This window comes from Protopterus annectens, chromosome 6.part0, assembly GCF_019279795.1.
Source record: "Protopterus annectens isolate FY-2018-M chromosome 6.part0, PAN1.0, whole genome shotgun sequence".
Taxonomy (NCBI): domain Eukaryota; kingdom Metazoa; phylum Chordata; order Ceratodontiformes; family Protopteridae; genus Protopterus; species Protopterus annectens.
In genome coordinates this window covers 1700531503-1700547105 of record NC_056737.1, presented here as the reverse complement: position 1 = coordinate 1700547105, position 15603 = coordinate 1700531503, and the positions used below count along the sequence as shown (strand labels likewise).

At 44.5% G+C, this 15603-nt stretch overlaps 1 protein-coding gene across 2 annotated transcripts in view; it reads left to right on the top strand.

Annotated features, from left to right (window-relative positions):
• CARF (calcium responsive transcription factor) overlaps positions 1-15603 on the top strand; it is a 2518000-nt gene that overhangs the window by 629036 nt on the left and 1873361 nt on the right. For both annotated transcript variants that reach the window (XM_044075092.1, XM_044075091.1), the window contains exon 5: positions 13466-13586. In XM_044075092.1, the coding sequence (XP_043931027.1) occupies positions 13466-13586 (121 nt within the window). The remainder of the gene's footprint in view (positions 1-13465; positions 13587-15603) is intronic.

Genomic DNA, 15603 nt, shown 5'->3' with positions numbered 1-15603 from the left:
GCTCCGGATTGGCCTCGACAGCACTGGTACCCATTACTGAGAAGTCTGGTACGGGAGCCTCCATGGCCTTTGCCTTCGATTCCACACCTGCTGTCTCAGGAGAACAGTCATTTACTCAATGTCAAACTTCACTCTCTACATCTGACAGCCTGGCATATTCTGTTTTAAACCCTGGAGGGTCTCAACTTCCGCAACAAGTTTTGAATGTTATTTTGGAGGCCAGAAGGCCTAGTACAAGGAAAGTTTACGCTGATAAATGGAGGAGATTTTTAATTTGGAGTACAGCAAAGGACTTTGATGTTTCTAAACCTAATTTAAGTGTTGCTCTTCAATACCTTACTGAGTTATTGGACAAAGGTTTGTCCTTCTCCTCTATTAAGGTTCATGCTGCAGCAATTTCTGCTCACTATGACTGTGACCCACCATTATTTTCTCATCCTTTGTTTAAGCAATTCTTTAGAGGGGCAAAGAATATAAGACCCCCACGTAGAGCTCCTACTCCTGCTTGGGATCTCAATTTTGTGTTGGAGAAACTCACTCTACAACCTTTTGAGCCTGCAGCGACTGCCGAGTTGAAATATTTATCATGGAAGACTGCTTTTTTGTTGGCCATTACCTCTGCGAGAAGGGTTTCTGAATTACAGGCCCTTATGGCGGTTGAGCCTTTCCTAATTTTCCACAAGGACAGGGTATCTTTGCGTACTAACCCTTCCTTTATGCCTAAAGTGGTTTCTAGTGTGGCTTTAAACCAAACTATTCATTTACCTACTTTTTATGCAAACCCCCAAAATAAAGGGGGAAAGATTTTGCACACTTTGGATATACACAGACAGTTGCGATATTATTTGAGCAGAACTAAAGGGTTCAGGCAGTCTCAGCAGTTGTTTGTTTCATTTGCTTTGGGTTCTCAGGGCAAGCCTGTTTCAAAACAGACTATTTCTAAGTGGATTGGTTTTTGTATTGCTTTCTGTTATTCCCATCATGGTAAGGAGATTCCAGCTGGGATTAGGCCTCATTCCACTAGGGCTACTGCCACTTCTACAGCTTTTTAAGGGGTGGCTACTAAAGATATTTTGGAGGCAGCTACTTGGAGTTCAGTGCATACTTTCTCTAAGCATTACCACCTTCCACTTTACTCTAAATCTAGGGCTGGTTTTGCCACTGCAATTTTACAGGGCATTTTGGCAGCTCCTAATGCTTTATAGTTTTGCCATCCTCCCTTACCTCTGCTTTGGGATTCTACCCATATGTAAGGACTGCAGCAATGTGAGATGAAGAACATAGTACAGTTTTGTACCTACCATAAATGTAGATGTTCGAAGATCCACATTGCTGCAGTCCAATTTACCCTCCCTCCTTCCCCTCTGTAGTTAGAGGTGGTTGTGTGGTTTGGGTTGTGAATATTGTAAATATCATTAGTGCAGGGGTGGTTGGTTGTTTTTTGCTGTTTTTTGGCTTTGGCCTTTCTTTTTAGGGCCTTCTGACATCTGGGGCAAGAAAAGACTGAGGATATGACGTCGGTCATGTGCATTTGTACCCTGACGTCCTGATGTCAGTTTTAAGCGCCTTGACCGACGTCAGCCTAATACTTTGGTATTCGGGCCGACCGAGGACAGTGGACTACCCATATGTAAGGACTGCAGCAATGTGGATCTTCGAACATCTACATTTATGGTAGGTACAAAACTGTACTTTCCCTCTGTTTTGACCTCACATAAAGTAGGTACCCCTGCTTCTAGATTCCTCCATGGATCTTCTGAGTCCTGTCCCACCTGTCTGGCAGGTCTCACTCAAACACAATATTCCTTTGAGTAACCACAGTTTTTTCCAGTTCTTTTAATGATCTGGGACCCCAATCTTCCTTCAAAGGTGATTCAGATCTCTCAGAAATCTTTTACTCACAAGCTCTTTATGACCAAGTGGCAAAAGTTCTTCTTTTGGGCCATCCAGAGTTGATTAAAACCTTTCTCAGTTCCAGTCCATTCATTTCTCTCCTTCTTGTCATCTTTTTTTGATGCAAATTCAAGCTATTGAACTATCAAGGTCCATTTAGTGACAATTTTCAACTTTCATATGGGATTGAATTCTGAATACCTTGCTTCCCGAACAAGTTGCAAAGTCCTTCTAAAAGGTGCCTTTTTGCTAAGCTCCCCCCATTAAAGACCCCACAATACTCTGGGATCTAACATTTTGTCCTAGAGAAAGTGACTCAGTTTCCCTTTGAACCAGTCTGTTGAAGATAACTCAGATTTTTGTCCTGAAAGACTCACTTTCCTGTGGCATTCATTTCTTTAAGAATCTCAGAATTCCAAGCATTATCTAGCAAGCCATCATACTTGATCTTTCACAGAGACAGGATTTCCTTAAATCCAAACCCTTCCTTTCTACACAAAATAGCCACCAAATTGACTCTAAATCAACCCATCCATTTGCCTGTATCATTTTCCTTCCTATTCAAACAGGGGAAAATACTTCCTTCATTGTCTAGATTTCCGTAGAGGATCGAGGTTTTGCCTTCAATGTACAAAGCAATTTTACCAATATGATCAAGTGTTTGTAGCCTTTCTTAAATCCAAGTTAGACCAAAAGGTTTCCAAAGTTTCCATTTCCAGAGGATGATCAGATTGCATTTCATGTATCTGAGCTTATACTACCAGACCATTCCAAAGGCACATTCTAGGAGAGTTGTTTCTGCTACTTCTGCATACTTCCAAGAATTCCTCAGTGGTTTTCAGACAGAAAAAAGGAGGTCATTGCCCCAATGTACTCATCCATCATTAGACCCATTATAGAATACAGTGCCCCTTTTGGTATGTACCTCACAAGACATCTGCAACAACTAGAAAGGCCGCAGAAATACTTCACAAAAAGAATCACAGGCCTAAAGCAGATGCCTTATGCTGACCGTCTAAAGAAACTCCAGCTATATTCTGTCGCATATTGCCTACTCAGAGGCGATCTCTGCCTAACATACAAAGCCATGTTAAACCCAGAGTTGTTGGACATGCTACACTTAAAGAAATCCCAGTCCCTCAGAGCCACACGCTCCAGGGATCTTAACGTTGTCATCACGATGAATAGAACATGCTGAAGGGATAGGTTCCTGACCCAGAGACTCCCCATACTCTGGAATAGGCTGCCCATATATGTCAGGCAGAGCGCCTAAATGGCCCTCTTCAAGAGGAACCTTGACGATTGGATGGGAGATAGGAAGTTCACCCCGGGAATCACATCAGTAGCCCTGCTAGACAGGGGTCCAGGAAAGTAAATATTTGTGGGAAGCAATAGCCAGGGAATCGTTATGGCTAGGCTTGTATAGGCCCTAGGGCTGATAGCCTAGTACCTACATATGAACCTATGGCATTTGTGCAGCAACTACCTGGGTACAAATGCATACCTTGTATAAACATTACATGTTGGACATGGTAACATGGTGTCTGGGTTCAGATCTTCCTTCTGGGCCACATACTTTGTGGTATTATGCCATTAAGACACTCAGGATTTTAGTTGGGAGGGCTTTGTCCCATTCAGTGGACAGACTTGATAGTCCAAGATATAATGGTTATGTGCTTACCATAATGCTAAATCTTAACTGTCCATGTCAATCCACTTCACAAACCCACCCAATGCCCCCTGCTTCCTATATTGTCACTTGTTATCCTGACAGACCTTACCAATGCCCTGAAGCTATTTCCTCTACCTAGTTTAAGTGATGCTTCTCTTGTAGCAATTTATGTTGACATTACTTTTACTTGATCTAAAGGGAAAGTGAGTGGTGATGCATCTTGAGCAATAAAGAAGGAGCTCAGGATGCTTGAAGTGCTGTTTGCTGTGTTGGTGCCTAGTGGCAGACCATTCCTACCCAGTAAAGTGGATGGATATGGATGTGGATAGTCAAAATCCAGTGTTATGGTATGCACATTACTGTCACGTCTAGGTTGTCCCTGAAACCTTTTTTGCACCATTTGTTCTGTGCATTGTTGCAGTCTGTCAGTTCTATTTTTCTAATTCCTGTATTTTATTTTTTGTGGTGACCCTAATTGCTATTTCAGCTTGTTTTTAGACCTTGTGGTTCTCTTTTGATATTGTTTTTATGCCACTTCTTTCATCCTGCACATCTAGCTTAGCACAGCCTCTACTGAATCCATGTGTTCCCCTGTCCTGTCTACCAGAGCAAGAAGTTGAGAGCAGGAGTTGTATATGATGAAGTCATCCATGTTTCCATGGAATATGTTATACCTTTGCCATTCCTTCGTTAACCACTGAGATCCTTACCAAGGCAGAACCTGTAATGCTTGGACACCTCAATCCAAATCCCGATTAAAGTGCTGTACACTTCTCATCAGCCCAAGGAGCTCACTGATTAGCTGCTCCCTTTGATTCTTTCTCCTAGCTTGTGCTAAGTGGTACCATTGTAGTCAACACACTTGCTAGCTGAACTTAAGATGTTAAGTTGTCTATCTCGCCTTCGTTCTTGCTGGTTGGGATCGGAGCCGAGTAACTGAACTTAAGATGTTAAGTTGTCTATCTCGCCTTCGTTCTTGCTGGTTGGGATCGGAGCCGATCCTCGGCTCCGGCTCGGCCATCTTCTATAGCTCAGGAGCTGTTTACTGGCTCAAGGTTACCCCTTATCCCATGATGCCTAGCGCTAGCTACCCAGATCTCATTTGCCACTTCAGCTGTGAGGTGTCATTTTTCTGGCTCAGGCTCGTATAAAGTTTCTTTATAGAACTTTTTTACTAGAAATAGTCTTTTTCCTAGGGGTTATTGTTAACTTTTAGTCTTATATTTGTTGTCTTAGCTAAGTGTGTATTTGTAGCTTACTTCCCACCCCTTTAGAACTTGTTTAATTTAGAGAGTTCTACCTCTCCCCCCTCTTTATCTTTTTCTTGTCAGGTTAGCCGTTTAGGCTAGAGGCTTTCCTTCTACCTTCTTTATAGGCTAGCCATTTGAGTTAGTGGCTTCCTATCAAAAAAAAAAAAAAAAAAAAAACTTTAGCTTTACTCTGTAGTATACTGTGTTTTTCTGTAGACTGTATTTTGATTTGTTAGCTATTGTTGTATTTTTTGTTACAGGATGTCAAAAAAATCCAAGGTGTCTGGGTTCAAGAAGTGTGACTCATGCTGTCAGAAAATGTCTCTGACAGATGGGCACACTTCTTGCATCTATTGTTTAGGCGCTGTGCACCTGCAGGACTCTTGTTCTATCTGCCATGCATTTAGTCCAAATGTTCTGCAGGAGCGTAAGAATAAGCTTATTCTTAGGGGTCTTTTAAAGCCCCAGGATTCACCGGCCAAGACTCAGCCTGTGATATCCCCTAAATCTACCAAATCGTCGGCTCCAAGTTCGGAGCCATCTTTGGTTCAGACTCTACCTGCTACTTCTGTTCCAGCTGGAAGTGATAAGACTATATCTCCCCGTCGGCTCCATCAGAAACTTTGGAGCCTTCGCAAAGCCACAAGAGGCTGAGGTCCCCTTCTCTGGAATCGATACATTCGGCTCCTCGGTCTCCCCAGCTTCAGAGCGAGCGCAGTCACGGATCTTCTCATTCCTCTCGATCCTCTAAGCTCTCGGATCACGACGTGGAGAGAGTGGTCAGTAGGTTGCTAAAGTCGCAGGCACTTGCCAAGATGTTGTCCAGCCCTCCTCAACAGGTGTCGGCTCCGTCCACTTCTATCGATGTTCCTCCTCCGACTCCATTGAGCTCGGAGTCGGAGTTTGTTGGGGTTCGAGTAGTGGAACCGTCAGTGCCGATAACTCTATCTCCTTCGGTTCCGTCGTCAGCTCTGATTCCCTCGATGGTGCAGTCCGTCGAGGGATCTGAACGCCGGGGCTCTCTCGTCAGCTCCGAGGGGGCGAGTGGCATCGGACCCTTGTCCGACCCCATTCTCCCTCTCGGGGCTTTGGCGCAGGTGAGCTCGGCTCCTACATTGGCCTCGGAGCCGTCTCCCTCGGTGCGGAGAAGGATTCCGATTTCCTCAGAACTGGAGCCTTTTCTGCATCGTGGCAGGGACGCCTTCGATGTCATGAGAAGTGTGCTGGCCACTGAGTCAGCTCCACTATCGGCCCCATCGGCTCCGTCCCCTATAGTGCCTTTGCCAACCTCTGCTCCTCCTCCAGACCCCAAGCGTGGGGAACCGGCACTCCAGGGCAGCCCGTTGGGTGTTTCCTCTTCTTCCGAGGCCTCCCCTGATCTTTCAGAGGAGCCCCCTCGTAAGAAGAAGTGCAAGAGGAAGCACATAGACTCCCCTGAGTCTGTCACTTCTGATACAGACTTAGATGATTCGGAAGGGTCCCCGAGATCCCCCTCTGAAGATGTTTCCTTTTTGGACATCTTAGAAATGCTTAAGCAGAGGGGGAACTGGAATCCCCTAGCCCCTACCCGAGGATGAGTCTGTATTCCTGGATGCGTTCAGTTCCCGACCTTCCACCTCCTTGGTCAGCCCCAGATACAGTGGAACCAACTCCGAGGAGACCTGGCAAGTTCATCACAGCACCCCATGATAAGCAGTTCCTTACCAAAGATGTTCCTGTTGATGCCATGGTGGTAGCAGCAGCCACCAAAAAAAAGTTTGCGGAAACCTCTTCGTCTGTCCATCCTCCTAACAAGGAGTCTAGGACAGTGGACAGATACGGGAAGCGAATGTTTGCTTCAGTGACCTTTTCTATGAGGTCACTGAACTACTTATGCCATTTTACCCGACTTCAGAGGGATCTCCTTAAAGAGCTCGGAGATACCCTTCAGAATCCATCAGCTGAGGGGGCTCAAGCTAAAGTGGCTTCCCAGCTGGCGACCCTTAATTCTGTAGTCAATTCCTCCATGAGGCTCATTTCCTGTGCGGCCGATGGTGCGAGTAGAGCCACAGGTACGGGCGTGGCCCTTGGGAGACATGCATGGATGCGGCTGTGTAATTTTGCGGAATCCTTTGGAGCGTCATTCACCAACACCCCCTTTGATGGTTCCTTTCTTTTTGCACCACAGGTGAAAGACACTTTGACTAGGCGTGAGCAAGAAGGCAAGACTCTCTCTGCCATGGGAGTCCGTTTTTTCACTCCTTCCAGACCATACCCCAAGGGTCAGAAGAGTGGTAAAATGTGGTTCCGAAAATCCCAGGGAGCCTCGCCTGACACACGTAGCAATTTTTCCTCCAGGGGCAGAGGGGGAAACAACAACAACAGATGCCGCCCTCGTGGCAGAGGGGGTCTGCAGAACCAGGGCAACAGAGAATCCTTCTCTGAGAAGCCCTTTCAGCATCCCTGAAGGGTTGCCCAGCTGCCCACCTCCTAGAGGCAGTCGGGGGAAGACTTTCACTGTACCCAAAAGCCTGGCAAAATTTAACGCAAGACAAATGGGTATGGTTAATCATATCCGGAAGTTACAAAATTCCTTTCTCTCAACCCCCCTTACCGTCAAGCAAATCCCTTCCAGATGTTCCACCCAATCTGAGGGACCAAGCAGTCATAGAAGTTTCAAAACGGCTAGGAAAAAAGAGTCATCCAGGAAGTCCCGGCAGACCAACATGGATCCGGAACTTGCTCAAGGTTTTTTTTGGTGCCAAAAAAGACAGGGGACTGGAGACCGATTCTGGATCTCAGCAGACTAAACAAGTCTGTTCAAAGAACAAAGTTTCGGATGGTCACACTACAGTCCATTCTACCCTTTCTGGGTCAGGACAATTGGATGTGCTCCATAGATCTTCAGGATGCATACTACCACATCAAAATGGACAGGCGCTCCAGGAGATTCCTTCGCTTCCGGCTGGGAGCCAGTCATTACCAGTTCAGAGCTCTGCCCTTTGGTCTCGCCACAGCCCCCATGGTGTTCATCAAATGTATGGCAGTGATCACGGCTCACCTGAGACGTCGAGGATTCCAGGTGTTTCCATATCTAGACGACTGGCTCCTCACTGCTATTACCAGGCATCAACTTCTGCAAGCCAGGGACTACACAATCGCAATCTGCTCCCAGCTAGGCATTACAATAAACTTCAAAAAATCTGCCTTGTTGCCCTGTCAATCTACCACCTATATAGGAGCAGACTTAGACACAAGGAACATGTCTGCAAGGCTACTGCCAGAAAGGGTGTCTACAATTTGCCAGCAAGTACAAATCCTAATGCAGAGCAAAAGGATCCAAGTTGGGTTCGTTCTTCAAACTCTGGCTTCCATGGCAGCAGCAGTTCTAATCCCACTGGCCCGTTTTCACATGAGGATCCTTCAGTGGCTTCTGTTCACACAGTGGTCTTTCCAACAGCTGCCCATGTCTCACATGATCATGATTATAGAAGCATGCAAAAGGCACCTTTCCTGGTGGATGGTCTCCCCACTAGTGACTCAGGACAAGACCCTTCATTCAGCCCCCTCCAGTTGCCACAGTGATCACAGACGCCTCCCTGATAGGGTGGAGGGGGCATTATCAGGGCAGGACAGTCCAAGGCACTTGGCAGCCTCACGAGTACCATCTGCATATAAACGTCCTAGAAATGAGAGCCGTGCTCCTAGCGTTGCAAGCTCTTCAGGACTCTCTCCCTTCTGGGACCATTGTAATTCAAACGGACAACATGTCAGTGGTGTGGTACATCAACAAGCAGGGCGGAACCAGGTCCTAACCCCTATGTCGAGAAGCACTCAGACTCTGGCAGTGGGCGATTTCCTCCCAACGATTTCTGATTGCGACGCACATCCCTGGGAGGTCCAACGTCATAGCGGACAGGCTCAGCAGAGCTATTCTCATGCCTCACGAGTGGTCTCTGAATCAGTTAGTTGCGGATCTGATCTTCTGCAAATGGGGATAGCCTTGCTGCGATCTTCTTGCCACCCCCTTCAACAGCTAATGCAGCAACTACTTCTCCTTTCTTCCGCTTCCAGGTCACACACCTAGAGACGCTCTAGTCCACGATTGGCCTCCGGGACTTCTTTATGCCTTCCCTCCGTTTCCCCTGATACTGAAACTCATACAGAAAGCAATATTGTTGGGTTGCAAAATGATCCTCATTGCCCCCTACTGGCCTCGACAGATATGGCTTCCGTTTCTGCACCATTACATTCTCTATCAGTCCTGGACTCTGGATCCGATTCCAGACCTACTGATTCATCACTCAGGCGGGCTGCATCAGTCCCTCCAAACACTCCAGCTCACAGCTTGGTTGCTCCACTTCCAACCTTAGCCAGGCTTCTCAGCATTTTCCCGGCCGTGCGTGAGATTATTGTCTCCTTTCACAAGTCCACAACTAGAAAAACTTATGCTAGCAAATGGAAACGTTTTTCTTATTGGGCAAAGGCTAGGAACGTAGATCGCTTTTCAGCCCCAGTCCACAAAATTTTGGAGTTCCTAGCACAACTCTTTCATTCTGGGTCCGCTTCTGCTACAATCAGGGTTCAATTGGTGGCCATTTCTAACTTTCATGTTGGGTTGTCTAATTCAAACATTGTCTCATAAGCTCTGTAAAGCCTTTTTAAGAGGGACTACTCTCCTTAGACCTCCACTGAGAGATCCCCCTCCTCCTTGGGACCTTAATTTGGTTCTATCCTCCTTAATTATGCCTCCCTTTGAACCTGCAGCGTCCTGCTCCATTAAGTTTCTGTCTTGGAAAACACTCTTTCTGGTAGCTATTACTTCAGCCAGACGCATCTCTGAACTTCAGGCACTATGTGTTCGTCCTCCATACTTGGTTTTTTCACAAGGACAGGGTGCTCTGAGGACTAATCCCTCGTTCCTTCCAAAAGTCTGCTCAGAAAATAATTTAAACCAGTCTATAGACCTTCCGGTGTTTTTCCCTAATCACTCCAACAAGGCAGAATACAAATTACACCAATTGGACGTTCATAGACAATTGCATTTTTACTTGCATAGGACTAAGGATATAACGAAGTCGGACCAACTATTCCTTTCCTATGCTTTAGGCAAACAAGGTCTCCCAGTTTCCAAAGTGACCTTATCCAGGTGGTTGTCTCACATTATTATTTTCATCTCTCAATTGAGAAACAAAGAGTTGCCTATCAAACCGAAAGGTCATTCTACTAGGGCCTTGGCCACCTCTGTAGCCTTCCAATCTAGGTTGCCCATGGATTCTATCAGTGCAGCTGCTACGTGGGCAAATCCTCATATCTTTATTTCTCATTACAAGCTAGATATGGTCTCCAGGAACAGGTCTGACTTTGGTTCCACTGTTCTGAAGAGTCTGTTCCAATGAGGCGTCCAGGATTGTAGGTGCTAGGGACGCTGTCCCAACCAGCGAGAATGAAGGCGAGATAGACAACTTAACATAAAGTTATGTACCTACCATAACGTTCCATGTTAGTTGTCTTCATCTTGCCTTCTTTCTTGCGTCCCACCCTTCGTCCCCCTGTCCTACTGGATCGAGAGGAGTTTTGTTTTCACTGGCTGAGTGTTCTCTGGTTTGTTTCCTCTACTGACTTAGAGAGTATGACAGGTATGCTCACCCTGTTTGCTTGGACAGGTTGATTCTCTGGCTGTGTCTGGGGTTAGCTATTTCAAACGAGATCTGGGTAGCTAGCACTAGGCATCATGGGATAAGGGGTAGCCTCGAGCCAGTAAACAGCTCTCGAGCTATAGAAGATGGCCGAGTCGGAGCCGAGGATCGGCTCCGATCCCAACCAGCAAGAAAGAAGGCGAGATGAAGACAACTAACATGGAACGTTATGGTAGTTACATAACTTCTTTTTACCAGTGCCTCAGTCATAGTTCCTTCCCTCTATGATCTGGAGTTGACTTAAGCCTTGTAGTTCTTTCATGAGTTTCTCTCAAAAGGCCATGATTTTTTTTCAGGACAGTGGTAAGGTCCGCTCAAAAGATTCAGACACTTGTCACCAATACTCTACTTTTGTCATCAATGACCTGCACTTCCTCTTTATGTTAAATGCATGAAATGGGTATACTTGGCAGTGTTTGGACACTGAGTATTTTAGAAAAGTATACATTTATAAATAACTGCGGTAGTGTTGTTGCCTCACAATAAGACGCTGTCCGGTTCGATTCTCAGCCAGAGCGTCTTCTGCATGGAGACATGCGTGAATGGGCGTACCTTCGTTGAAGGTTGTGCATCAGGGCTGGTAACTCGGCATGTAAAAATCAACTACCAATCATTAGCGGACCGGAGTTCCGCTGTGGCGACCCCTAACCGGGAAAAGCCGAAAGACACAACAAATACATTTATAAATAACCAGTATTTCAGCTTTTTTTCTACTAATTTTTACAGCACTTTTATGGGGTTTATTTTTAGCTTCCTATGCCTGGTGAACATCCAGCCTGTGTATTACCTTCCCAGATAGCTCATCTGTTTCCACAGAAATGATGGCACCATATCTCATTTGTTCCTCTGGGGAGAGGGGGAGAGTGATGCGGGTCCCTATTAGATCATCAAACTGTTCATAGTGAGATCGCAGTACAGTGAAGATTGGAAAATTTGCCCTTTCCTCACTGTAGTGCGATCTTGGAGTTGGTATATATAATTAGCGAGGGGTGTAGGGGGCACAGCCCCCCACGAGCAGAATTCATTGAATGGCATTTTCGATGTAATGCCATTTGTTCAAGAGAGTTTTCAGTGATACAGTATAAGACCCAGTGGTGAGATCCTGTTTTTCAGAGTTTTTTTTTTTAATTTTTGCCCTACTAGTTCCCATTGTGAATGTCTGTAATGTCATGAGGGGTTTAGGTGTAGTGGGCACACAAGAAGGGCATTTTCTTCTGGTTTCACAAGAGGTGTTTCCTCAAAAGCCCTCCACATCACTTGGAATCAGACTACTTCCTGTGACCCTTAGTCTCCAACAGAGATTCTAATGGCATATACCCTCTCTCATGGGCATCCACCACTCAACCCTCCCCCTCAAAGAGGTAAGTTGACTCTGGCTTGTTATTACAGCCTTTCTTCAGCCAGCTCCTATCTCACCTGGACCTCTAGATGTTCTTCGTGTTTCACTGTTGCAGTCATCACTTGTGGGTTATCTCTGCTGGGTAGCCCTCGGCCTGCTCGAATACCAGAGTAAAGATTGCCCCTCCTGCGCCGGCTACAGGTCGCCAGGGACTGATGTCAGGTTGTCATTGGTATAAAGCAAGGCAGCTGACCTGTGAAAGTTGTAGCCATTTTTGTCAGCCAGCTGACTGGAGGTCCTCATAATTGTCAGCAGTGTTTGAATACTTATAAATGATCTTTTCATTACATGGACTGTAAATCTTTGTGCATTGTAATTTTATAAAAAAATAAGGGAACACTTACTGTAGTGAAGTTTTCAGTAGACCTCAAAAGGGCTTATATCATTGCTGTCTTTACTTCAGCTGTAGACTTATTCTAAATGATGCATACAATAGTCTTAGGAAAGCACTAACATTTTCCCTAGACTTAGTAGTTCAGACTGTCATTTTCATTCAGAACCAAGGCAGAGATGAGCCCAAATGTTGTTTAGTTGTTTGAGTCAAATATTCTGGCTACTGCATGTCATTCATTTGTAAAGTATGAGTAGATTTCTGACACTGTATTACTTATTTTCTTTCTTACATGGTTAAGATGCCTACTTTGTCTAGGAGCTGTTTGATGCAATTCTGTTTTCATCTTCATATTAGAAATAAGCTGAATCCTGTGTTCAAATCAGTCTAGTCAAAAACTTGGTTGTGACTTACCACCAGTGTTATTACATGCCTTGCATTTATTGACCTTTGGCTTTTATGCTTAAATATTATCTATTATAATTATATGAACATCTCCCCCAGCCAACTTCTTTAGGGGGGGCTGTAGCAAAAGTGCTGGTGGCTTATAGTGATGTGCAGTAGCCAAACTAGCAGTGTGCACTCACTACTGCTAAACATAGATCTTTCTTTGCACATGTGAGTAGCGGTGCTCTTGCCTTTGTCACCCTGTAGGAGGTAAATGTGCAGCAAAAAAAGCCCTGTACTCTCCTTCTTTAGTGAAGCAGTCCAGAATTTTGTTTGTCTTCATCTTTCCTTGCCAATTTTCTGATTAAAATGGAGTCCCTTACTGATTAGATGTGCGCCCTATTCCTGTTCTAGAAAGTCTGCACCTACCTCTTCTTGCAGACAAAGCTTCAACAGCATAGGGCTGTACAGCACGTTATTCACATTTGGAGGGAAGGTAAGATAGGGCTAAGCGCCACTTGTATTTCATTCAAACCTGTTGCACTGGAGGCAGTCCGCTGTGGTAGGCATATATTCTATCCCTGCACAATTGAATGTAGAATATCTTAATCAAAGGAAGAACAGTACTGAAATGCATTCCATTTGTTTGTTTATAAAGGCATGGCTGTTTCTTTGCTATAGATTGCTGCAGAGATCGGGGTATGTAGCAAGTGTGGTCTGCAGCACTGCAGTATGTAGGGAAATAACAGCTTGAGATAGGGTACACTGCATTTGTCATATTCTGCATTTCAAGCCAAAGGCACTCTTGACAACTTAATGTTTTTCTTTAACGTCTGAATTATTTTTCTTTTTTAGATGATTGTTGCCAGCCAGTCAGAAAATGGCCAGTTGTTGCATGTGATTCCATCTAGTCAGCCAGGAATGGCCCAAGTTATAATTCCTCAAAGCCAGCTCCTGGGTGTGACAGGATTACAGAGTGAGTGTCTCTTCTATTTTATTTTATATTATTTATAGTTTGTTGACTGGGGTAATGTACTGATTCAGAGGTGCTCTATTTCAAATTTAACCCAGGTAGAAAGCATGAGGTTTCAGACAAATGCAATTTAAGAAACAATAAGTAAACATACTAGATAATAGTATTCTAGGTATATATAACCATTTGGAGATGCATGTATTTGGAATGGCATTTTTAGAGCAATTCATATTTACATTAGTAAGGATTTCATAAAAGTTAAGACCGTTAATAGTTTAGATTGAGTTCACTTGGTTGGCAGATGAGAGTTTGCCAGTATTTGTGTTTTTTCACCCTTATATAAGGGCAGATACTCTAAAGGTGGTGTGAAAATAGAGGGGGAATCTGTGGTCACTGTGGGATTAAAACAGTGGTGTTTAGATCTGCATTGAAGTACTATTAGAGAGAGAGAAATTATGTATAATTACTGAGATGTCTCGGAGGTGAAGGAAGGGAGTCCCATGTTTTGAGCCCATCTGTGGAGAAAGCAAGGTTAGAGAGAGAGACCTAGTTTGCTTTGAGGCTTGCTAAGAACCAGTGCTCCCTGGCACTTGATTTTAGGTAGTAAATGGAATTATGGGCATTCAGCCTTCGGTCTAAGAAAGGACAGGAAGTGGAATTCTGCTATGTAAAGAAGGATCTGAGAACTAACCTACTGCATATGACTTTTGGCCTTATGATATTCACAAGTACTCAGCAGTGGTGCTGATATTCAGGGGCTACAGTAATAGAACAGCAGTTTTTTTTTTTTTTTTTTGAGAGAGGTGGATGCAATGAGAAGGAAAGTCATATTGAAGTTTTATGAAATCTCTTTTACCAGTAGCTGTTTTATTATATGGGGAAAGGAAACCTGAGATTTTTCCTTCCCCAAAAGAACAGATTGCTTATTTTTAATATTTATTTATATTTATTTATCGGGGTAGTGCACTGATAAATATTGACCAATTACAGGCTCATTCCAGGTGAAATACAAAACCATTTCACAAACAAAAAATACAGAAATATAAATAACAGAGTAGTTCAGCCTAATTACATAGAAAAAAACAGTGTATATACATTCTAGTGAACAAGCACAGTGCAATGTGCAATCAAGCAGAGTGTAATGTACAATATATACATTAGTTTCTAAAGTGAGTCAACCATAAATGAATCTTGAGATAGGAGAACAGCCCTGAAAAGGGGATAGGTTAGGTGATATGTCCTGTGTTGAATGTCCTGTCCTGATATCCATTCCTTAGCTTATTCATAGGTTTATAGGTGTGTACTAGGCTAATGGCCCTGGGGCGTTTACAAGCCTTGCCCATAGGATTACCCTGGCATCGTAATACCCAACCTTAGTTCCAGTGCCTCTGTCAAGTAAAGCCACTGGAGTGATCCCTGAGGTGAATTTTCTGTTTCCCATCCACTCATCAAGATTTCTCTTGAAGAGGCCAGAGAGGTTCTCTGCTTGACATGTATGGGAAGTCTATTCCATAGCATGGGCAGTCTCTGGGTTATGAACCTCTCTCTCCAGCATGTTCTATTGATTGTGTTAATGAAGTTGAGGTCTCTGGAGCGTGTGGTGCGGAGGGATTGGGATTTCTTTAGATGTAGCATTTCTAACAGAGCTGGGCAGACATGGCTTTGTAAGTCAAGCAGAGATCGCCTCTAAGTAGGCGATATGAGACAGAGAATAGTTGGAGTTTTTTTAGTCTGTCCATATAGAACAAATGTTTAAGGCCTAGGATCCTCTTTGTGAGGTACTTTTGTGGCCTCTCCAGTTGTTGTAGGTGTTTAGTGAGGTACATGCCAAATGGGGCATTGAACTCAATGATTGGCCTAATGAGGGAAGAGTAGAGGGAGACAATGACCATTTTCTTCCTGGATGCAAAACCCTTAGTAATGAGATGTGCCACATAGAAGGACGTTCTGACCACAGTGGCAGTGTGGTGGTCAAAGGAGAGGTTGCTGTCAACCTGTGTTCCCAGATCTCTTATAATGC